This window comes from Oncorhynchus mykiss, chromosome 12 (genome assembly GCF_057628025.1).
Source record: "Oncorhynchus mykiss isolate SJ-2025 chromosome 12, ASM5762802v1, whole genome shotgun sequence".
NCBI lineage: Eukaryota > Metazoa > Chordata > Actinopteri > Salmoniformes > Salmonidae > Oncorhynchus > Oncorhynchus mykiss.
The window spans coordinates 46960829-46985404 of NC_143033.1; the positions used below are offsets into that span (position 1 = coordinate 46960829).

The window sequence follows — 24576 nt, forward strand, 5'->3', positions numbered from 1 at the left end:
ATCCCACTCCAGAGTACAGGCCTCGGTGCAACGCTCATTCCTTCAACGGTAAACGCAAATCCGACCATCACCCCCGGTGAGACCAAACCGTAACTCGTCAGTGAAGAGCACTTTTTGCCAGTCCTGTCTGGTCCAGCGACGGTGGGCTTGTGCCCATAGGCGACGTTGTTGCTGGTGATGTCAGGTGAGGACCTGCCTTACAACAGGCCTACAAGCCCTCAGTCCAGCATTTCTCAACTTATTGCGGACAGTCTGAGCACTGATGGAGGGATTGTGCGTACCTGATGTAACTCGGGCAGTTGTTGTTGCCATCCTGCACCTATCCCGCAGGTGTGATGTTCGAATGTACAGATCCTGTGCAAGTGTTGTTACACGTGGTCTGCCACTGCGAGGACGATCAGCTGTCCGTCCTGTCTCCCTGTAGCACTGTCTTAGGCGTCTCACAGTACGGACATTGCAATTTATTGCCCTGGCCACATCTGCAGTCCTCATGCCTCCTTGCAGCATGCCTAAGGCACATTCACACAGATGAGCAGGGACCCTGGGCATCTTTCTTTTGGTATTTTTCAGAGTCAGTAGAAAGGCCTCTTTAGTGTCCTAAGTTTTCATAACTGTGACCTTAATTGCCTACCGTCTGTAAGCTGTTAGTGTCTTAATGACCGTTCCACGGGTGCATGTTCATTAATTAAAGCATAGGAAACAGTGTTTAAACCCTTTACAATGAAAATCTGTGAAGTCATTTGGATTTTTACAAATTATCTTTAAAAGACGGGGTCCTGAAAAAGGGACGTTTCTTTTTTTGCTGAGTTTGTGACCTAGTACGCAATTTTCTAAAACCACTTTTGGCTCGTGAGCGCTACTTTCAGAACTACTGGCTAAAAAGTATACAAAAGTACCAGAGAATCCTTTTAATAGTGTATTGTGTTGTGTTCCAGCACTACTATGCAGTATGTTATCCTCACATATATGAAACACCTGGGAGTTAAAGTGAAGGAACCTCGTAGCCTAGAGCCCAAACGAGTCCGCATCAACTTCCTACCCAAGATCAAGGTACAACACACACACACACACAGACACATCAATTGATGTAGCATAAATCATTCTGTTTCTTCCCATGGTGGCACTGTTTTACTAACACTTCTTGGTGCGAGGTCTTTCTTGGTACCAAGCATGGTAACATTTTGGCCCGCTTGCTAACAGCTTTCCAGGGCAGCATTCAGCAGGCCGCTGTTGTGCAATGTTCAGATAGTAATATAGCATAGAACAAACATGTAGAATGTGTAATGTAGAATAAGGAATCACATCAGCTCTATTCATGACATGTCTATCTGCAACGTTCCACAACGTTTGCCTACTAAATTTGGCCCAGCTTTAAATTCTCTGACTGTGTGGTTTGAATTTGTTTTGTTCTATGGAGCAGAAGAGCATCAAAACTGAGAAAGAGGGGGAGGATAAGGTGAAGAAGCCTCGTTTTCCCAGCATCCTCGGCCCTCCTCGTCGGCCCAGCCGTGTGGACTCCACTTCAAGTAAGTGTAGAAGCCTACAAAGTGCTCCCTCCTAGTGTGCAGCACCAGTGTGGAACAAAAAAAAACACCATGGTTAGTTTGAGATGTGTAACAGGCTCTGTAGTGACGTAGTATATTAAGTTGAGATTTAATATTACTACTGAGCCTGAATACACTACTACTGAGCCTGAATCTCAAACTAATCATTGTAAAAAGTAATAAGAAAAAACTATTTATCTTTTTTTGAGATTCTCAACGATTCCATTTCGATTCAGTCAATTCAGGAAGTAAACTGAAATTAGGATTTTCCTCATAGAAAAGCATTGAGAAAGTTCTGCATTTCAATTTGAGTTCACTTCCTGATTTTACTGAATTGAAACTTAATTGACCCAAACCCTGAGAGGAATCCACGTAAAAAGGCCACATTTGCTCTTTAAAATATTTGTCCTACAAGAAACAGTAATGTCGTAACGCAAATATGAAGACAATCTGCCAGCCTACCTAGACCATTATGTCTTGAAGTAAAAATATATATTTTTAAGATTTAGAAAAACAAGACCACATCCCTATGTCCCAATATCCCCACTAGTATACTTCTTAGCATGCATGGCCAATACATCACCAGTAGTATGGAAGTGTTGATATTTTAACTTAGTTCGGTGGAATGTGTCCTGGTATTGTACTGCGGACAGACGCCAGTGGTGTTGTTTCATCCAGCGTTGTAAAGAGATTGTGAACTTCCGCAGCAGGAAGTGCCTGTCTGGAGCTGTGTGAGTCAGCTCCCCATTACATTGTGCTTCTCCCACCATATATAGTCAGGTCCATAATTATTGTCACTCTTGATAAAGATTAGCAAAAAAATGCTGTTTAAATTAAATACAAATATTGAGCTATATTGTATGCTCTAAAAATTGGGAAATTATATATTTTTATTCTAATACAACTGCTCAGAGAAAGAGATTTTGTTTAACAAATAACAACGAATCTAAAAAAGATAGGGGTCCATTTTTGGCACTCCTGTTTTCAATACTTTTGCACCCTCTCCTTGCAAGAATAACAACACTGTGATTATTGTGGATAGTCAGGTAAATATAATAGTTAAAAACTTTTACATGCTTTGCAAGATCTCTAATAATCCTGTTTATGTGGACACATCTGAAATCCATCTATCTGATGGGACTTTTAATAAATGCAGAAAATCGGCAATCAAAATAAACGTTCTACAACAGTGACCATGTTATTTTTTTGTGAAAACTTTGATTCTGAGTTCAGACATAAAATATTAATGTAAAACTATTTATAAGATGCATACTTTCAGGCGGAAAGATCAGAACCGGGAAGACTAGAAACAAAACTTGAAAACTTGAAGCACGCTGGTACGACCTGACAAGACCTAAATACACAGGGTAAAAATAGGAGATACCTGGTGGGGGGTGGAGACAAGCACAAGACAGGTGAAACCGATCAGGGTGTAACAGTACCCCCCCCCCCCCCTAAGTGCGCCACCTGGTGTCCAATCTGGACACATGCCTGGTTGACCGGGGTGCCGACGGTGGAACTCCGTGATGAGGGCTGGTTCCAGGATATTCAAAGCGGAGACCCAGCACCTCTCCTCCGGGCCATAACCCTCCCAGTCAACCAGGAACTGGAATCCCCTGCCCCCAGTTTGAACACTCAGGAGACACCTCACTGTGTATGCTGGATGGTCGATCCAATGTCGATGAGACAGGGGAGAGGGTAAACAGACAAAGGGCTGTGAGACAGAGGTTTATTCCTAGACACATGAAAAGTGGGATGTATACAGAGGGTGCGGGGCAACAGAAGACGAACAGCAGAAGGGCTAAGGATTTTAGAGATAGAGAAAGGGCTGATAAAACAGGGGGGAGAGTTTACGGGACTCCACCCGGAGGTGTAAATCTCGAGTGGAACGCCATGCCCTCTGCCCGAGACAATAACGGGGAGCAGGGGTCCGATGGCGGCCCACCTGTCACCGATACCTGGAGGTGGTCTTGAGAAGAGCGGACTGGGCTCTCTTCCAGGTAGGGTGACAGCAGTGGACAAACATCTGGGCAGAGGGTATGCTGACTTCTTGCTCAGGGAAGAGCGGGGGCTGATATCCCAAGAAACACTCAAAGGCGAGAGACCAGTGGCAGAGCAGGGAATGGTGTTGCGGGCATATTCCACCCACACAAATTGCTGGCTCCAGGTGGTGGGGTTGGCGGAGATGAGGCAACGATGAGCCATCTCCAGGCCCTGATCTGACTCGCTCTGACTGACCAGAATACAGGCTGGCCGACGACCCAATGAGGGTACAGAACGCCTTCCAGGACCGGGACGAAAAATGAGTACCACGATTGGCGACCGTGTCGACCGGAAGTGCATGGATCCGGAATACATGCTGCACAATGAGCTGGGCCATCTACTTGGCTGAGGGTAACTTGGGCATGGAAATAAAATGGGCGGCTTTGGAAAACCTGTCCACCACCGTTAGGATGGTTGAGTTTATTTTATTAGGATCTCTTTTAGTCCTCATTTTTGGACTAATCTTCCAAGAGTCCTTAAACATTAATATACAATTTAGAATACAATCACATTTTCACATATAACACACTGTTACAGACATAATACACTTACATATTGTCCAGATAAATACTCGTAACAGTCTGAAAAGATAGATTGATTGGTGGTGTTGCCATCTGACGGAGGAAGACCAATGACGAAGTCCAGGGATATATGGAACCAGGGTTGGTGAGGAACAGGGAGTGGTTGAAGGAGGCCAGCCGGAGCTTGCCGCAGAGTCTTATTCTGCTCACACACAGTGCAGGCAGCAACAAACTCGGAGACGTCAGGAACAATGGTGAGCCACCAAAAACGTTGTCGGATGAAAGCCATGGTCCGACGGGAGCAGGTAAGTCTAGAGGAATGTGCCCATTCTAGGACCGGGAAACGGGCAGAGTCCGGGACAATCATCCAGTTAGCCGGGCCCCCCTTACGGACCAGGCTCTCTATACCCCAGATGATTGCAACCGCTAGACAGGAGGTAGGGAGGATGGTCTCTGGGTCAGATGGTGTAGCAGGGGGGCTATACGTGCGTGAGAGCGCGTCAGGCTTCACAATCTTGGGCCCAGGGCAGTAGGAGAGTAAAATTAAAACAAGTGAATAACAGGGCCCATCGAGCCTGCCTTGAGTTGAGGCGCTTGGCAGTTCGGATATATTCCATGGTCAGACCACACTAAGAATGGATGTTCCGCCCCTCTAACAGGTGCCAACACTCCTCCAACGCCGTCCTAACTGTGAGTAGTTCTTGACTTCACATGTCATAGTTCCTCTCAGCGGGGTTAAGACGATAGGAAAGGAAAGCATAGGGAAGCAGCTTTTAGTCTTGGGCAGGACGCAGACAGGATGGCCCCCACTCTGACATCCGAGGCGTAGCCCTCCACCACGAACTGACGGGACGGGTCCGGATGTATTAAGATGGGAGCTGTAGTGAATTGGGGTCCAAAAACACCAGGTCAGCTGCTGGAGACCACGTGAACAGAACCTTGGGAGAGGTGAGTTCTGAGAGGCGGGAAGCCAGGGTGCTGTAACCCCGGACGAAGCGGCAGTAGCAATTAGCAAACCCAAGGAAACATTGCAGCTGCACTCTGGATGTGGGTTGAGGCCAATCCACCACCGCTCTCACCTTGTCAGAATTATTTGAATATTTCCTGCAGCGATGAGGTAGCAAGGAGATGCTGGAGCGATGGAATTCACAATTCTCTGCTTTCACAAAAAGCTAGTTCTCCAGGAGACCCTGGAGGACGTGCTCTTGAGCTGAATGGGGGAGAAACGATGTCGTTGTGGTAGACGCATACGAACCGGTTCAACATGTCACGGAGCACATTCTTGACCAGGGCCTGGAACACTGTGGGAGTGTTGGTCAGTCTGAATGGCATCACAAGGTACTCGTAGTGCCCGCTAGCAGTGTTAAAGGCTGTCTTCCATTCATCTCCTTCCCGTATCGGAACCAGATGGTTGACATTCCGAAGGTCCAACTTCGAGAAGATGGTCACCCTCTGGAGAGGCTCGAAATCCGAGGAGATGAGTGGTAGCGGGTAACATTTTGTAACCGGGATTTCATTAAGGCCATGGTAGTCGATAGGTGGGCGCAGAGTTTTGTCCTTCTCCACAAAGAAGAACCCTGTGCCGGCGGAGGAGGCAGATGGACGAATACTCCCTGCAGCAAGAGTCCTCAATTTACCCTTCCATCGTTTTGGTCTCCAGACCCGATAGGGAATAAAGACACCCTCAAAGCAGTGTTGTGTCCGAGAGAAGGTCGGTACTCTGCGGGAACGGCAGAGATATCTGAGGCTTTTTCCACGCCCACAGGAAGACGTCCCTGGGCAGGATGCGCCGACTTCAGACAATGCGCATGGCAGAACGGGCTTCAACCCATGATAGAAAAAGTAGCCCAGTCGATCAGGGGATTGTGCCTCTGGATCCCTGAAAAACCCCAAACCACGGGTACATGAGGAGATTGAATGAGCAGGAACTGCGTAGACTCACTGTGATTACCTGACACTCGCAGGTTGATAGGAACCGTATAATGGGTGACTCTGCCAATAAGAGCGCCTATCCAGCGCTCTGGCGTCCATGGGAATGGAGAGGGGTTGTGTGACGATTCCCAGCTCCGACACCAGGGTAGCATCCCAGAGTCAATGAGCACCCAAAGAAATTTGAACTGGTCACCCCACAGCAGGATGGCATGGAGAGGAGTACGAGGCTCACAGGGAACTCGGGTGAAATCAGATTCTCCCGGTAGGTCGAGGGCAGACAGAGGTTCGTAATCAAGGTCAGAGTCAGGCAGGTACAGGACGACAGGTAGGCTCAGAACCGGGAAGACTAGAAACAACTTGAGAACAGGAAAATGGGAAACACGCTGGTATGACCTGACAAGACGAACTGACAACAGACAAACAGAAAACGCAAGTTTAAATACACAGGATAATGGGGAAAAATGGGAGACACCTGGTGGAGGGTGACGACAAGCAAAAGACAGGTGAAACAGGTCAGGGTGTGACAATACAGAATCTTTCCAGATCCTTGATATCCTTTGTCTGCTCTTATGGACTGGCTGCTTCAATTCAAACCACAGGTTTTCAATGGGGTTCAGTGTAAGCAAAATTACTCTATAACATCAAAGATCCACCACTATATTGTACTGTAGGTATGACGTACTTTTCTGATGTTTTTCAAAACCAAACCCATCACTGGTGTTTGTGGCCAAAGAGCTCTATTTTCATGTCCTCTGACCATAGCACAGGTACCAATTCAAGTGTCAATTACATTTATCAAACTCCAGGGGGCGGTATGGTCAGATGACATGAAAATAGAACTCTTTGGCCACAAACACCAGTGATGGGTTTGGTGTTGAAAAACAGAAGCATATGCAGGAAAGTACCTCATACGTACGGTAAAATATGTTGGTGGATCTTTCAAGGTATTTGGCTTCCACTGGTCCTGGGGCCATTGTTTAGGTCACTGGCATCATTAACTGTATAACCATGGATTTCCCATGGCTATGTGAGCTACAGTACTGACTGTAGTTTATTTTAATGCGGGCATGTCTGTTTGTTTGCGTGTGTGTGTAGTCGGCAAGGCCATAGAGATGAACAAGCAGCGGGGCCCTCAGAAGCAGATCTCCCAGCCCATCTTAAGCATCCCCGATCTCCCAGAATCCTTGGCCCGCGGCAGCCAATCAAGCGATCCAGGCTCGGATGTGGCAACCCACCCCTCGGCCTTCATCGCATCACCCCCACACAGTGCCCCAGCCAGCCAGGGCTCCGACCCCATGGGACGCGATTCTGACTCGGGTAGGGACCCCTTGTCTCTTCCCCATTCTTTTCCTCCTTACTCTCTCTTCCTATTTGCATTTTCCTCTCCAATTTCTCAAATAATGATAGAAGGTAAAGGATTATGTTATAGCGCTGTAGTGCTTTTCCATGTGCTCCAATTGCTATATATTTGAGGGGCGGACTCGCCTCATCCAATATCAACTCTCTCCCTCTCTCTCCCTCCATGTCTTGCTTCCATCTGGCTTCCTCTCTATATTTCCATGCACCACCCCACCCTCTCTCTCCCACGCTGTTTGTTTGCCTTTGTTCTGTGGTCCACTTCCCTCCTCTCTGACAAGTTTGCTCCCTGGCCTTTTGTTGTCAGGACTTCATTACACTGGTTTAGCCTGTCTTACAGTAGCCCAGCCTTCTGGAAAATAATTGCCTTCTTTGGTTTCTTCTTGTTTATTCCTAATTGGGGGGCGGCCTTCTTGTCCGCATGTCGTCTTTGTCTGCATATGATCTGTCGAAACCAACCCCTCTCTATTTTAGTTTTGAACGTCTTGCTATATGTCGTGCGGATATTCTTTCTTGCACTGCTTTTCGACTTAAGGGGATCTCGATTTTTGAGCTTGTTCCATCACACGATAAGACAATGAACACAGCGTAAATGTGGACTAATGTGCTTCTCTTCAATGGAGATCTTGTTTGACCTTCCGAATGAAGAAACTTCTGTGAGCGTTCGCTGTATTACTTAGGACCGTATTGCCTCTTGTTGGACTTATTATGGACTTAAGTGGAGTAGAATATAACTTTATTAATTCACATGGAGAGGAACATTCACCCTGGTAGAATTGAATAGAACTTTATTAATCCACTTGGGGAGGGACATTACCCCTTTAACTTTGGATTATTGTTCTAATGTGGGGACCTCCCTCTGCGGCCATATCAAGTGTCTGAGTAGGACTGTTGATTTAGGATCAGTCTTTTCTTTTAGATCACAACGGAAATAAGATTACAGGGCCTGTTGGGACCAGATTGTAGATCAGCACTCTTACTCAGAGATTATTTTTACATACAGCCCCTGACCTCTCCTCTCCTCCTTTGTTCTCTCCTCTCCAGGTCTCACTCCCTCCTCCGCCCTGCCCAGACTGAGCTCTGACTGGCTCCACTCGGGCGACACCCAGAACAGGATGGCCCACCCAACCAGCACCCACTTTGACTTCAGCCCCTACACCCTGGACCAATTGCAGGAGGAGGAGCGTGAGAGTGACGGGTAAGGGCGGGCATGTCATGGTGTCGGGTTGGATTCAAACTATTGCCGACTACGCGGTGCTAACTGATAGACCACACATGCCACATGGTCTATACATTTTTGAGAGTGTCTCTCTTACACACTTCAGTGTAAAACACACTTCAGTGTAAAACACACAGCTAGGTATTGATTAGACTTTGGGAAATATACAACTTAAATATGGAGACGAATTCAGGTTAATGGGGCCATTGAAGTCAATTGACTCAATGAGCCTATTTCTTTAGCACTTTTTTTTTACTAATCTATGAGGTAAGCGAGAACATAAATCAATGTATTTTACAACCAATGCAACAAAAATTTTTACAAATTGTATGATGATCATTTCTTTGCTTGCATTGGTGTTTACCCCCCTCAAAAATCATATTTTTTACGTAGTGAGGTTATAGTAAGATAGGCTTATTGACTTGGTGACAGCACCTTTCCATATGATGTGCTAGTTACTTAGCCTACATGACCATTGAGAAGTACACCACATAGAAATACAGAGGGCAGATCTGCTGTAATCAAATGTGATGGTTTCGTCAATACATAGTGAATGTCTAATCTGTTTAAGGGTTGAGAAACTCTAATCTATACCATCCTTTCATCTTGAACAGTTTATCTAATCAGAGTCAGGACTGTCTTCTGGGTCAACACAAATCTACGCTAAGTCTACAAACCAAATGGCATCCCATTCCCTATATAGTCAAAAGTAGTTCACTAAATAGGGAATATGGTGCCATTTGGGACACACACTAAATCTCATGCTGGATGAATTGCATGATCACTAAAATATTGGTCTGAGGAAGGAGCAAGCTTTCCCAGAAAAATCCTTCCAAGGCAGAATGTTTTGCTGATGTGTTGGTCCACTGCCAAGCTCATTTGTTATCATCCGACATGACCGGTCGACAGCAAAGTCTGCTGTCTCACAGTCTCATTCGGCCATTGTGCCGGGATACCCAGCCATCGTACTCAGAGCCATATTTGTTCTACTAGAGCACTCAGTAACATACTGAAGACTGGAGCCATTGAAATCCCTTTCTTTGTCTCTGATCATTCATTACCTTATTGAAACTCATTGAAATAATATGTCCTCTTATGGTGTATTGCTTGGAGATGGGGAGTTCTCCAATCTATGCCTTAGGACCTCCGGGATTTGGGCTCGGTAGAAAATGTGTTGACGGGGACTGTGATCTTCTCTCTCCAGAGTTCCAGAGGGAGGCACACCCAAACCAGCCCGGAGGTGAGTCTTTTTTTTTACTTTTATTTGTGTTGTTGTCTATTTCATGAGATGTTGTTTACAGACCTGGGTTCAAATAGTATTTGAAATCGTTCAAATACTTTGAGCAGTTGCGCTAGTTTGACTGTTCCATTGGTCAATTTAGCCAGGCAAGCTCAATCAAGTACGGATAAAGAATTTGAAATTATTTCAAATAGTTTTTGAATCTAGGTCTGTTTATTTTATTTAGATATTTTTTTGGTTTCTGTAGTCGTATGAAGGTTTGGCATGAATGAGAACTGGTTTTCCTCAGTTGTTCTGTGGCATCAGCTATTCAAAGGGTTTGCGTTTCCCACACAATTGAATGAACTGAATCAGTGGTGCTTGATTAATCATCATTAATGTGATTAAACTTGATTTATTTAACCTTTAGTTAACGAGGCAAGTCGGTTAAGAACAAATTCTTATTTACAAGGCGGCCTACCCCGACCAAACCCTCCCCTAACGCTGGGCCAATTGTGAGCCACCCTATGGGACTCCCGATCACGGCCGGTTGTGATACAGCCCAGGATCGAACCAGGGTCTGAAGTGACGCCTCTAGCACTGAGTTGCAGTGCCTTAGACTGCTGCGCCACTCGGGAGCCTCTTAACTCTGGCGAAATCTTTGAAGAGAATTGATTGAGTTACTAGTCCACATCTCTCAACCTATTATTAAAGGCTTGACATCTGTACTTAGTAACTTGGTAACTTTCCCAATTAATCACACATTGATCTCAATCGGAGACTTGCGCTTTAATGTTGTTTAAATGGCCCCAGGGCCGTGTTCATTAGGTAAAGGTAAATAAAACCAACCAGAAGAAGACTGACTGAAACAGGGAGGGACACCCTGAACTCTTATCCAATAAGAAATGCTTGTTTTCATTTTCCGTTGAAAAAATGTTGCCACTACATGCCCTAATGAACACAATCCAGGTGTCATCATCAGCGACTTGTTGTTCTCATGTCAGGATGCAGGGTTTAGGCTGTCCAGATGTGCCGAATGAGGACGACCTAGGGAATGAGATCGAGTGCAAGCAGGACTCTCCCAACTGGCAGACGCTAGTCAGCCGAGAGGTCCTGGCGGGCCTGACACCACAGGAGATCAAGAGACAGGAAGTCATCAACGGTGAGGCCGGTGACCATTTTTCTTTCACATAATGTACAGCTGCCTGGGGATCAATCATACAGATAGAGTAGTTTCATGCTATCAGTCTGCTGAAGATAGATTTGTTGAATATTGCAAGTAGTTTCATGTTAGCTGTTAAGAGACATGGTTATTGAGATGGCAAGTATGACGTGCTGTATTAGAATTTGTTCTTTATATTTTCATGCATAGCTTTATATCCTAGCCGCCCCAGCCTGACCTAATTAGGTATTTGAGTTTGTGTCCATGACCAAGGCTACTGTGTCCATTCAAGTGGTGAACTTTTTCACTATGAGTATCAGTGATTGTAGATCCGCTAGCTAAACAACAAGCCACTAAAGTTTGTGTGATGTTTTCGTAGAAAAGTGTCCAAATCCGTCAACATATGTTATGTAGATCCTGATATACCAGGGGATTTGCAGGCCTCAATCCCAAAAGAAAATCTTGTTTCCACCAGATTGTCTTAAGTCAGATGCGGTCACGTTAGAATGATGCCATCTATTGGGAAGAAGATGGGTTCCACCTAATTTATGACCATAGAGATACATTTAAGTGACAATGCCTTCAAAGCCGGGGTTTGGAGGATATATTGGCACGGATATTGCAAACCGTGCCAATATATCCTCTAAACACCGGCTTCGAGGGCATTATCACTGTTATACAATGGGTTACCAACATATTCCAATAATGATTGATGACATATTTTCATAAACTTTATTTTGATACATTTTTTCATACTATTTCATCCTTCCTCAACATATAGTCCCAAAACAAATCTAAGGTTGCTACCCAAGCCGGCTGGTCGTTTGTTCTATTGGTTCTGCATCTATGGACGCGGCCCAGTCATTCGTTCGAAATGTTCCATTGCCATACTGGCTGGCAACGTTCTTATCCTTTGCTTGCTAGCTAGCCAACTACGGCTAACTTACAGTCACGCCAAACAGTGCAGAAAGAATAACAACAGTAGCTGCATTAGTTTAAGCTGTTTTCTAGTGACATTTATTTGGATACATCGATAGCAATAAGCTAATGAGGAACGATTTCGCCTGGCATAGAAAATGTGCTCTCTCGTTAGAACACTGTTGTTCAGAGGAGTTCGCCTCTGCACAACACAATAACTTCAAACTGAAGCTGGAAAGACTCCAAACTAGCTGCACTTCGTTTCGTTTGAACTTTTTTCAATTGACATTTCTTTGTACATATCCATAAAAATGATGCCAGCTCATTCATGATTTTGAATGGCTGAGACACTCTGCCTGCCTCTCTCTTCCGACCCCTACACGTTCATTGAAACAATGTTGCAAATGTCAGAGACAGACAGCAAGGTTTATACAAATCTCTGCTGTTGAAAACTAAATGTTAGTTTTAAAGAAATGTGAAATAATGTCTAGATGCTTTTTATAGTGGAGATCAAGGGTATAACTTCCCTGCCTGGGCTGATGAAATAGTGCATTGTGCAGTCAGATGGAACAGAGGAAATAAGCATTTTAACATCATGGATTTAGGATTACGATTAGACACACCCGTTGTATAAAATACACTAGTGGCTGATGTCATAGGCCTGCATAGCTTTAGAATGTGCTGACAGCAGTCTTGTTCTGTTTAATTCTTTGGGTCTGACTTTGTGCGTGTCTCCACAGAGCTGTTCTACACAGAGCGAGCCCACTTGAGGATGTTGAAGGTTCTGGATAACGTGTTCTACCAGAAACTAACCCGAGACAGCATCCTGCCTCCTGGAGACATTAAACACATCTTTACTAACCTAGAGGAGATTGTCCAGCTACATGGTACGCTGTGTGTATGTCAGTGTCGGTTAACCTCTTCTCTCAGGGCTAATCCCAACTTCCATTTTCACTTCCTAAATCATTGATATGGACCTATTCCCAAACAGATGTATAATTTTCCCTGACTTTTTATGTTGTGCATATCCAATCCTTGCTATCTCATCTCATGTAATCGCTTTTCTCTTCCTCCCTAGTGTCGATAACAGAACAGGTGACAGTCATTCGGAAGAAGAACGAGACGTCAGTGATAGACCTGATAGGAGACGATCTACTAGCTTGGGTAAGAAAAGACTCAACTTGCATCCTAAATGGCACCCTTTTATAGTGCATTACATTTGACCAGAGCCCTATGGGCCATTTGGGACAAACTTTCTGTCACTGCAGGAAAGGAGAGGGGGAGTATTACTGTACATCCAAAAGCCATTGGGATGACATTGTTGTGTGTGTGTGTCATTTTCTGTGTACGTGTGTGTGTGTTTGTCTGTCCATGCCCGTGCGTGTTTGTCTTTGTGTCCCTCCGTGCGTACGGGTGTGTCCCTCCGTGCGTACGGGTGTGTCCCTCCGTGCGTACGGGTGTGTCCCTCCGTGCGTACGGGTGTGTCCCCCCGTGCGTACGGGTGTGTCCCCCCGTGCGTACGGGTGTGTCCCTCCGTGCGTACGGGTGTGTCCCTCCGTGCGTACGGGTGTGTCCCTCCGTGCGTACGGGTGTGTCCCTCCGTGCGTACGGGTGTGTCCCTCCGTGCGTACGGGTGTGTCCCTCCGTGCGTACGGGTGTGTCCCTCCGTGCGTACGGGTGTGTCCCTCCGTGCGTACGGGTGTGTCCCTCCGTGCGTACGAGTGTGTCCATGTCCCTCCGTGCGTACGGGTGTGTCCCTCCGTGCGTACGAGTGTGTCCATGTCCCTCCGTGCGTACGGGTGTGTCCATGTCCCTCCGTGCGTACGGGTGTGTCCCTCCGTGCGTACGGGTGTGTCCATGTCCCTCCGTGCGTACGGGTGTGTCCATGTCCCTCTGTGCGTACCGGTGTGTCCATGTTCCTCCGTGCGTACGGGTGTGTCCCTCCGTGCGTATGGGTGTGTCCATGTCCCTCCGTGCGTATGTGTTTTTGCACATGTTACCATGTCTTTCTGTGTGTGCATGTGTAGTTCAGTGATGGCGAGGAGGAGAAGATCAAGCGGGCGGTGGGCACCTTCTGCAGTAACCAGCCCTTCGCCCTGGAACTCATTAAGACCCGGCAGAAGAAGGACCAGCGCTTCACCTCCTTTATGCAGGTACGACAATATACTTAACTATACTATATTATGCTATACCAGTCATGGGTTGCATGTTGCGTCACAATTTTGTTGTGAAGGTTGTCTTGAGGACTGGACGTTCTACTCAATGCTTTCATAATTGCTGCTAATTTAGATTTTGTCTGAAGTGCATCATAGTGGCTTGGACACACAATTAGATTTCTATAGGAAGCTAAACATTTGTAGAAAAAAAATGACTGTTGTCGTCATTGCGATGTCGTCAGATTGACTTTAGATGTAGTATAACGTTAGCTAGATAGGTAAGATTGAGGGGAAAGCACAGGATTTTAGCTAGCTAACTTTTCTATTGCGAATGACAATATTGTTTAAATTAAATTTGACGACATCCTAATATTATTTTTTGTTTCCTACTAACTATTCACCTACTTTAGCAATGTCATCGTATTTCCAAGCCACTATAGTGTAATTTAGACTAAACAATCATTAGCCGCATGGATGAGCCGTCTTAAGAATGTTCATAACAATGACGTGAGGTGCAACCCATGAATGCCAAACTATATGCTATGCTTTTCTAAACTATGGCATGTTATACTATTATACTATGCTATGATGTACTATACAATACTTTATTATACTATACTAATGTAGTGCGATATACAGTATTATACTATACTGCACTACACGTTGCAATTTAATATAGAACAATACAACATTATTCACTCCCTCAAGCGTGACTTAGAGGGCATCATCGTAACCACACAAGCTCAGTTATAGATTGGGAGATTCAAGACATGGATGAACTGAGGTGATCTGGAGTGAGTGACTGTAGTATTGACTCGGGTGTGCGTCTCTTCCCGAAGGAGGCTGAGAGCAACCGCCTGTGTCGCAGACTCCAGCTGAAGGATATAATTCCAGTGGAGATGCAGAGGCTGACCAAGTATCCACTGCTGCTGGAGAGCATAGCCAAGTACACAGGTACAGTAGACAGACACCACTATAAAACACCATGTCTGTCCACACAACTATTAAAAATGGAGACTTGGGCCTTGGGACTTGAGTCCACCTGTTGGAAGATAAGTATTGCATTTCTTTATGGTTGATTGAAGAGGGGTGTATTTCCAAGCCCTATGATCTTCTAATATTTAATAACATTACTGAACTAAAGGAAAGCCTTTTTCAATGGCAGCACTGCAGATGTAGCTACTCAAACTTTTACAACCAGAGATTGTGAAATGTGAAGAAGAAATTATTCTTGAAGATTAGGCTATAAATGAAGCCGGCATCATCATCCCATCCCTTCACATCCTTGGTCTTGTAGTGCACTTATTTGGCCCACTCCATAAGACTGTATTGCACTTACTTGCAGGCCCAGCTCCAGGGTGACATGCCTGAGGAGGCATTTTAAATCCATGGAAGGGCACAACTACTAGTATTGCTTTAGCGCCTTAATAACACAAGGTGGGTTAGTCCTACTACTGTTCAAATATACAAAATGTATATTTGATAGAACTGTATAGAATATATAACTGTAGCCGTTCACATCAACAACCGTCGCTTTATATAATAACAAAAGAAAGATACAGTATGCACCCCACTACAACATGTGCACCCGAAATGCAACCATAGCTGCATTAGGCCTACACATAATTTGCGCCTACCAACACGCACAGATCAACTCGAAAGGGTGAGCACCACTAGCTTGTCAAATATTCTTACAGGCTTCATCGCTTAAACTTCAATAATTAGAAATATAGGCTTCGTTTTTGTCGATTTTGACACACGACGCAATGAGCGTAACCAAGCCGCCACTTCTCCAGGGGCGCAATATTTTCTGTGTGGGAGAGTTTCAGTAAGGAAAACTAAATCAAACTAAATCAAAATATGTGCATATTCTATAGTAATAGCTGATGTGAAATGTCCTACATGGCAGTAGCTAAAGTACTTAAGTTAAAATATTTGAAAGTACTACTTAAGTAGTTTCTTGGGGTATCTGTACTTCACTATTTATATTTTTGAAAATGTTTTACTTTTACTTCACTACATTCCTAAAGATTTTTTAAAACTTTTTATTCCATACATTTTTCCTGACACCCAAAAGTACTTAACTAGATATAGGAAAATTGTTAATTTCACACACTTACCAAGAGAACATCCATGGTCCTCCCTACTGCCTCTGATCTGGCCGACTCACTAAACACAAATGCTTTGTTTGCAAATTATCTCTGAGCGTTGGAGTGTGCCCCTGGCTATCTGTAAATTAACAAAAACAAATAAGGTATAGTTTTACTTTTGTACACAAGAAAACACGCAATGTTGAAGAAAAGCCCACGGAGACTGGTAGCCCAAGATGCGCTCATTAAAACAGCACACACCATAACCGTTGATTCAGGACCATGGAAAGAAGGCTACCACCAGTCAGTGCGATGAAAGGATAATGTTGGATGCACTGCCAATTTCATCATCACCACAGAGCACAACCGAAACACTACATTGGTCATTGTCCCTATACCCATCAAATGACAAAAGCTGTATATCTATCAATAGCAATTAGACCCACAAACGCAAGCAACGACATTAAGAATCATAGATAAATCTAAAAAATGCATTGAAGTAAAAAGCAAACATCTAAAACTGTGACATAAAAAATATCTGCCAAACAAACAGTAGGCGTACATAAGGAAAAAATCAATTAATTCATCATAATTCTGTCACGGAGGCCCATAAAGGTTGTAGCTTACCATTTACACAAGTTGCAGCCTCCTCCATGTTGTGTTTAATCTCATGAAGTTTCTGATTCCATTTTCCTTCCTGGCGAAATGTACTTGTCAGGCCAGGCCCCCTATCAAATACCAGCTAGACAAGCTGGGCTTTTCGTTGATGTAACATTCTGTGTTCACTGAATACGTTCTTCAGAGCGGAGAAGGAATTTTCGCACATTGCTCTAGATGTCCCAAATGTTTATCCAAATCCATGTTCCAGTGACAACAGCACAGTCGGAATTGCTGACAAAGGCCCGCCGTAACTTTGAAGAGCACTGAGTGGGGCTGTGGTTACGATTTCACTTTGCAAGAATCAATAAACTGCTTCCACTGGTTCAGTTTTGGTTAGATCCAACAGGCCGTCAGGTGCTAGTGGCTGGAGTAACGGAGGTGCAGGTGCTTGTTGTGTTGTCGCCCTCATCCTGCTGGTGCTAGGCCCTGGCTCTTCTCAATCTTGTTGGTCAGCAGGCAGCGTGGGGGATGAGTGGTATTACATTTTCTGCTAGGCCCCTCAACCTCGGTGGTTGGCCCAGCAGGCTGCTCGGTGAGCTTGGCATCGCACTCGACATGGTGGTCCTCCGTTTTTTTTGCTCTTGGCAGTACCCAGCCATTTTCGGATATCCATGCTGATTAGCCAGCTTTAATTATTCAGCTTGCCGCTACCAAAATGTAACGCTATTAGCTACTAGCTAGCTTATTATTAGCTGTAGCTGTCTGGAGATGTTAAACACATTTGATCCCTTTCTGTGACAAAACAAAACGGTAAATTTGACCCCACCTTATGACAATCAGAATGCATTTTTGGATTTAAACTACTAAATATTACATCCCCACTCCCTCCCCCTTTCTCAGGTCATGAGCGCACACTGGGCATAGCCTCTGTCCTGGTCTGCGCTACTGGCAGGTCCGACAAAGTACATTGGCAAAACCAGGCATCCGATCCATAAGACTGATATCATCAGTTTGTGTTTTTTTTTCTGACAGAGGATGCAGCGGAGAGGGACAAGGTGAAGAGGGCCGGGGAGTGCTGCAGGAAGATCCTCAACTATGTCAACCAGACAGTGAAAGAGGCAGAGAACAAACAGGTAACTGACTATGGAGAGGAGAACCACTGGGACTAGACACATGTCCACAGCTGAGATACACCAACAGTTGTCATGTTGATGGTGGATATTAAATGAATCAGTGGAAAACTGTTTGACACTTGCAAGCAAAATTAAGCGAAGCCAGTTCAGATGGGAAACTGATAAATAAAGGGAATCAAACAACACTTCCTACCTTAATATGGCAGTCTATTTAAGTTGACCAGTTGTGCACACACATCCTAGCTATGCGATTGGTTTGTCTTTTCTGCTTAATATTGCTGCTCCTGTAACTATTGCTGCCACCTGCTATGCGTTGTCTGTTTTCTGCTAGTCCACCATCACCCCAGCCTCAAATTGTATTCAAATGTTAATAATTGATGTATTGCTCTGGCAGTGAGCTCACCTGAAGGAGCACAGCCTAACACCAAGACCAAATGGCTTCTCTTCTATTTTATAGTAAATGGTTACACAGGAAACTCATGTATTCGTTTAAACAGTATTCATGTAAAATATAGTAAACAGTGCAATTCGTATGCCTGCCACCTTTCTACCACAATATATCAGCGAAGGGACTGAATAGGTCCTGTCTAGCCAGTGCTGATGAGTCTGTGTGCTCCTCTCCCTACAGAGGTTAGAGGACTACCAAAGACGCCTGGACCTGTCCTCACTCAAACAGAGTGAGAACCCAATGATCTCAGAGTTCAAGGTGAGACTCAACTCCTCTATTCCTCTACTTGTCTCACCATTTATTTACATGCATGTACCTTTGTTTGACCAGGGAAGTTGATTAATGACATATGCTCATTGGCAACAACCCCAGTTGGCATACAGCTTTAGAAAGGTGCCTGTTCTGATGTGTGCGCTGGCGTGGTCTCTGCGTGTACACGCGTGTCAGTGTCGTCAGCAGCATACCACCCTACATCCCACTGCTGGCTTGCTTCCGAAGCTAAGCAGGGTTGGTCCTTGTCAGTCCCTGGATGGGATACCAGATGTTGCTGAAAGTGGTGTTGGAGGGCCAGTAGGAGGCACTCTTTCCTCTGGTCAAAAGAAAATATCCCAATAGAGCCCACAGTGGAGGCCATAAAACCTAGCATTCAAACAGGGAAATGGTTCCAATAGTTTTTTCCCATAGGGGATATTAGAAACACTTAAAATAAGGGCTGTGTTTCGTGTAGGCTCACCCTGGCGTGACATTTTGATAACCATGTAAATCTCTCTCGGACAAGTTGACTTTTATCAATATATTCCTCTCTATTTACTCTCAGATTTGAAAATGCTAATTAGCATCAAAGTAGACATCATGCAAGACTACAAATCCCTGCAAGCTCCTGCACGTCATCTCTAGTTGACACCTTTGCTAACAGGTATTGTGCCAATTTAAAACTTCCACAAGATAGTTCACAGAATTGTCAATTTATTCATTACTAAATTTAGCTAACATTTGATAGTTATTCTGGACATTCTTACATTTGCCCCTGTGTCAGTCTCATCCAGATCATGGCATTTGTAGTTCTTTATGATAACCACATTGGCAGCCAATTAGCATTTAATTTTGGGGGGTTAAATACAGGTGAATATATTCATACAAGTCACCTAGTCCCATTTGCACAGTTATCAAAACGTCACGCCAGGGTAAGCCTACACGGAAGATTATTATTTTAATTCTTTCTAAAAATCTCTATGGGCAAATTGAATGGTTGAAAAATGATTGGAACCATTTCCCTGTTTGACTACTAGGTTTTATGGTTATTATCACTCATAATGTGGCACTCTATTCCCCAAGGCAGTGATTGGGGACATTGCCCTGTGTAAGGTGCGGTCTTTCAGACAGGATGTTGAACTGGTGTTCTGACTTTCTGTGGTCACTAAAGATTGCATGGCACTTATAGTAAGAGCAGGAGTGTAAACCTTGGTGTCCTGGCTAAATTCCCAATCTGGCCATCATACCATCATGGCCACCATTCCCCAGGTCGTTGCTGTAAATGAGAATGTGTTCTCAGTCAACTTACATGTTAAAATAAGGGTTAAATAAAAATTAAGTGTGTGTGTGTCTGTAGAGCCTGGACCTGACCAAGAGGAAGATGGTGCATGAGGGACCTCTCTCCTGGAAGGTCAACAAAGACAAGACAATCGGTAGGTGCCCACAATTTAACATAATGTTTTTTAGCGGTGTAGAAATGTTGATAATGTAGAGTCTAAATATATACAGTGCCTTGCGAAAGTATTCGGCCCCCTTGAACTTTGCGACCTTTTGCCACATTTCAGGCTTCAAACATAAAGATATAAAACTGTATTTTTTTGTGAAGAATCAACAACAAGTGGGACACAATCATGAAGTGGAACGACATTTATTGGATATTTCCAACAAAAAAAAAAAAATCAAAAACTGAAAAATTGGGCGTGCAAAATTATTCAGCCCCCTTAAGTTAATACTTTGTAGCGCCACCTTTGGCTGAGACTGATCAGAGATGCAGCCAAGAGGCCCATGATCACTCTGGATGAACTGCAGAGATCTACAGCTGAGGTGGGAGACTCTGTCCATAGGACAACAATCAGTCGTATATTGCACAAATCTGGCCTTTATGGAAGAGTGGCAAGAAGAAAGCCATTTCTTAAAGATATCCATAAAAAGTGTTGTTTAAAGTTTGCCACAAGCCACCTGGGAGACACACCAAACATGTGGAAGAAGGTGCTCTGGTCAGATGAAACCAAAATTGAACTTTTTGGCAACATTGCAAAATGTTATGTTTGGCGTAAACAGCTCATCACCCTGAACACACCATCCCCACTGTCAAACATGGTGGTGGCAGATTCATGGTTTGGGCCTGCTTTTCTTCAGCAGGGACAGGGAAGATGGTTAAAATTGATGGGAAGATGGATGGAGCCAAATACAGGACCATTCTGGAAGAAAACCTGATGGAGTCTGCAAAAGACCTGAGACTGGGACGGAGATTTGTCTTCCAACAAGACAATGATCCAAAACATAAAGCAAAATCTACAATGGAATGGTTCAAAAATAAACATATCCAGGTGTTAGAATGGCCAAGTCAAAGTCCAGACCTGAATCCAATCGAGAATCTGTGGAAAGAACTGAAAACTGCTGTTCACAAATGCTCTCCATCCAACCTCACTGAGCTCGAGCTGTTTTGCAAGGAGGAATGGGAAAAAATGTCAGTCTCTCGATGTGAAAAACTGATAGAGACATATCCCAAGCGACTTACAGCTGTAATCGCAGCAAAAGGTGGCGCTACAAAGTATTAACTTAAGGGGGCTGAATAATTTTGCACGCCCAATTTTTCAGTTTTTGATTTGTTAAAAAAGTTTGAAATATCCAATAAATGTCGTTCCACTTCATGATTGTGTCCCACTTGTTGTTGATTCTTCACAAAAAAATACAGTTTTATATCTTTATGTTTTAAGCCTGAAATGTGTCAAAAGGTCGCAAAGTTCAAGGGGGCCGAATACTTTCGCAGGGCACTGTATATATATATATATATATTTTTACCTTTAGGACAATGTCTAAAATCATTTTCAGTTTAGCTCTTTGCTACACTTGAGTTGTCGTCATGTAATGCTGAAAAACTAGGAAGGCTACAACATACAGTAGAAAACAAAAGGGTACACATGCTAGTTTTAGCCTACATAAGCACTAGCTTGTCCTCTCTAGTGTAAGTGATTTTCTGTGTGTTGTAAAACATCTGCTCTCTGGACCAAACGCCAGGACTGAGAAATACTCTCTACCGCACCTGCTGTCTAACTCTGAATGCTCGGCTATGAAAAGCCAACTGACATTTACTCCTGAGGTGCTGACCTTCTGCACCCTCGACAACTACTGTGATTATTATTATTTGACCCTGCTGGTCATCTATGAACGTTTTTTTTTTTTTTAAATTTAACCTTTATTTAACTAGGTCAGTTAAGAACAAATTCTTATTTTCAATGACGGCCAACGAACAGTGGGTTAACTGCCTGTTCAGGGGCAGAACGACAGATTTGTACCTTGTCAGCTCGGGGATTTGAACTTGCAACCTTTCGGATACAAGTCCAACACTCTAACCACTGGGCTACCCTATAGATTGCATGGCACTTATAGTAAGAGTAGGAGTGTAAACCTTGGTGTCCTGGCTAAATTCCCAATCTGGCCATCATACCATCATGGCCACCCTATAACCCTATAACATCATGGCTGTTATAATCTCAACCCGGCACAGCCAAAAGAGGACTGGCCACCCGTCAGAGCCTGACTCCTCTCTAGGTTTCTTCCTAGGTTCCTGCCTTTCTAGGGTGTTTTTCCTAGCCACCGTGCTTCTCCATTTGCATTGCTTGCTGTTTGGGGTTTTAGGCTGGGTTTCTGTATAGCACTTTGTGACATCGACTGATGTAAAAAGTGCTTTATAAATAAACTTGATCGATACAAATGTTCCCATACATTACTCCCAATTAATCAACAAAAAGTAGCATGAGTACGCTTCTGACATCATCAGGCCGTAAATTAGTTAAGAGACCAATAAGGAAGAGGTCCAAACCTCACTGTCAATAACAGCTAATTTCCAGTTTCCCACTCAGGCCATTCTCAGACAGTCCTAGCAAAATTCTTGCCTGAGACATTTTTACCAATTTAATTGCAAAACAATTACAGTAAGGTACTTCATTTGTTACCCATAAATTATTTGATATTGAGAGAAAAATGGCTTCATTGGACCTTTAACTATTGAACTTCCTCCTGTGCCCTCAGAGCTGTACACGCTGCTCCTGGAGGACATCCTGGTGCTGCTGCAGAAGCAGGACGAGCGGTTGGTCCTCAAGTGCCACAGCAAGAACCTGGCGGGCACCGCCGACACCAAGCACATCTTTAGCCCCATCATCAAGCTCAACACTGTGCTGGTGCGCTCGGTGGCCACCGGTAAGTCCATTGAATTCAGTTTATTGTCCCCAGAGGGAAATCCATTCTGCAGGAGTACATAAGACACGATACATGAAGATACACAAGGATGCACTAACAAGCCACGTCCTCTTACTTTAATTAAGAGGGTTGTTCAGGAGTGTGTAATGTTTAAACAAATTCTGAAATAGTTTGTGTAGAACAGATGTCATTTTCTGTTATGCCGAATGGAGATTTGTGTCAGCTTTATATGCTCTATTTCTATCTGTCACATTCTGAATGTTGGGTCCCACTGAAAAGTCTCTTGGAATCAATGTCCAATAAAATTGCTTCAAGCATCATATCTGTGGTAGCCTGGTCCCAGATGTGTTTGTGCAGTCTTCAAACCATCCTGTTTGGAATGACAATGACATTAGACTAAGTTTGGTTGGAACCTGTTTTACTGAAGTGACCAGGCTACATTGGAGTTGGCTATACAGCACAAATAGATCTGGCACCAGGCTATATCTGGCGGGCTTCGGAGAGACAACATAGCAGACTGTCATAATATATGTTCTGATGATATGCTGTCTCTTCCCCTGACAGACAACAAGTCCTTCTTCGTGCTGTCTATGTCCGACAACGGAGCCCAGATCTACGAGCTAATGGCCCAGACCGTGTCTGAGCAAAGAACGTAAGTCTGTTTGTTTGTTCATCTCAAAGTCACTTAATTCAAGCTTCCCATTCAGTTGTCACCTGGCTGGAACTAGGATTGAAACATTCTGGACACTTTATCAAAGTTCCCAGGTTTTCCAGAAATTCCAGTTGAAGGATTCTAGGGGGAAATAAGGGTCCTCCAACTAATATTTCTGAAAAAGCAGCTTTTTTTTTTGTTTTATTTTAATTTTAAGTCGAGTCCCTCCAGGCTAAGTTGCTCTCATAGAGATAGATGGCACTTGACAGAAAGACGGGATGGGCTCTCTTTCTATCTCTCTGGTTGCTATGTTTCTCATTAGCTCCTCCCATCCACTAGGTGGCAGTGTCTGATAACGCAGAGGGCAGACACCATGAAGACGAAACCGCACAACATCATACCTTTACCTCAGACCGAGTAAGTTAACTGGCCTTTTTGGGCTATTTATATATATATATATATATATATATATATATATAATATTTTTTATATTTAACTTGTTATATATTCTGCTGTCAAATGAAAAAAGGCTCCCATTTCACATCGCCCTAGTTTATAATTTACGTGTGTGCAATTTTCATGTGTGTTGCAGTGCTGAGCGAGACGCAGTGGAGGTGATCAGCACAGGGATACCCAAACTGAGCAAAGACCCAGACCACCTTTCCACGGGAAGTATCCAGTTCGCAGGTATCAATTACACAACATTTAATCTAGTTTTTCGACCCTATGAAAAGTTGTGAGTTTGACAATGCTTCTTGCAGCTTTAAAACAACTTCATTACCCATGTTTCTGTGTCCCCCAGAAAAATATGTCACTTCCTCGCCTGGTCTGCAACCCACGCCCACATCGATCAACCCATTAGACAGCATCAAATCAGACGACAAGGAAGAAGAGTCGCCGCTACTGCTAGACAGAAGAGAAGAGGAGGAGGAGGAAGTGGAGGAGGTAGATGAGGAGGAAGTTGAAGCGTTTCTGGTTGGAGAGCTGGCAGACAGACTGCCCTTACTCCAGGAGAGGTCATGCCAAGGCATTGCCATCGATGACCAGGAGCCCCATGATGCCTTCGTCATGCCCCTCTCCAGAGCCGAGGAGGCCCTAAGAACCTGTGAGTTTACTACCTTGGCCTTA

General features: G+C 44.2%; 1 protein-coding gene across 5 annotated transcripts in view; it reads left to right on the forward strand.

The window, feature by feature from the left end:
• LOC110538903 (rho guanine nucleotide exchange factor 12) overlaps window positions 1-24576 on the forward strand; it is a 119632-nt gene that overhangs the window by 84813 nt on the left and 10243 nt on the right. For 3 of the 5 annotated variants that reach the window (XM_036937653.2, XM_036937654.2, XM_090192588.1), the window contains 18 exons: window positions 936-1050; window positions 1421-1526; window positions 7136-7357; window positions 8441-8594; window positions 9820-9855; window positions 10839-10996; window positions 12655-12801; window positions 12993-13078; window positions 13942-14067; window positions 14910-15024; window positions 17793-17893; window positions 18522-18599; window positions 19951-20026; window positions 22629-22796; window positions 23361-23448; window positions 23788-23865; window positions 24041-24135; window positions 24251-24553. In XM_036937653.2, coding sequence (XP_036793548.1) covers window positions 936-1050; window positions 1421-1526; window positions 7136-7357; window positions 8441-8594; window positions 9820-9855; window positions 10839-10996; window positions 12655-12801; window positions 12993-13078; window positions 13942-14067; window positions 14910-15024; window positions 17793-17893; window positions 18522-18599; window positions 19951-20026; window positions 22629-22796; window positions 23361-23448; window positions 23788-23865; window positions 24041-24135; window positions 24251-24553 — 2252 coding nt within the window. Of the gene's footprint in view, window positions 1-935; window positions 1051-1420; window positions 1527-7135; window positions 7358-7695; window positions 8053-8440; window positions 8595-9819; window positions 9856-10838; window positions 10997-12654; window positions 12802-12992; window positions 13079-13941; window positions 14068-14909; window positions 15025-17792; window positions 17894-18521; window positions 18600-19158; window positions 19258-19950; window positions 20027-22628; window positions 22797-23360; window positions 23449-23787; window positions 23866-24040; window positions 24136-24250; window positions 24554-24576 lie in introns of those variants that run through there. The other 2 variants (XR_016485095.1, XM_090192589.1) reach the window with 2 other exon arrangements.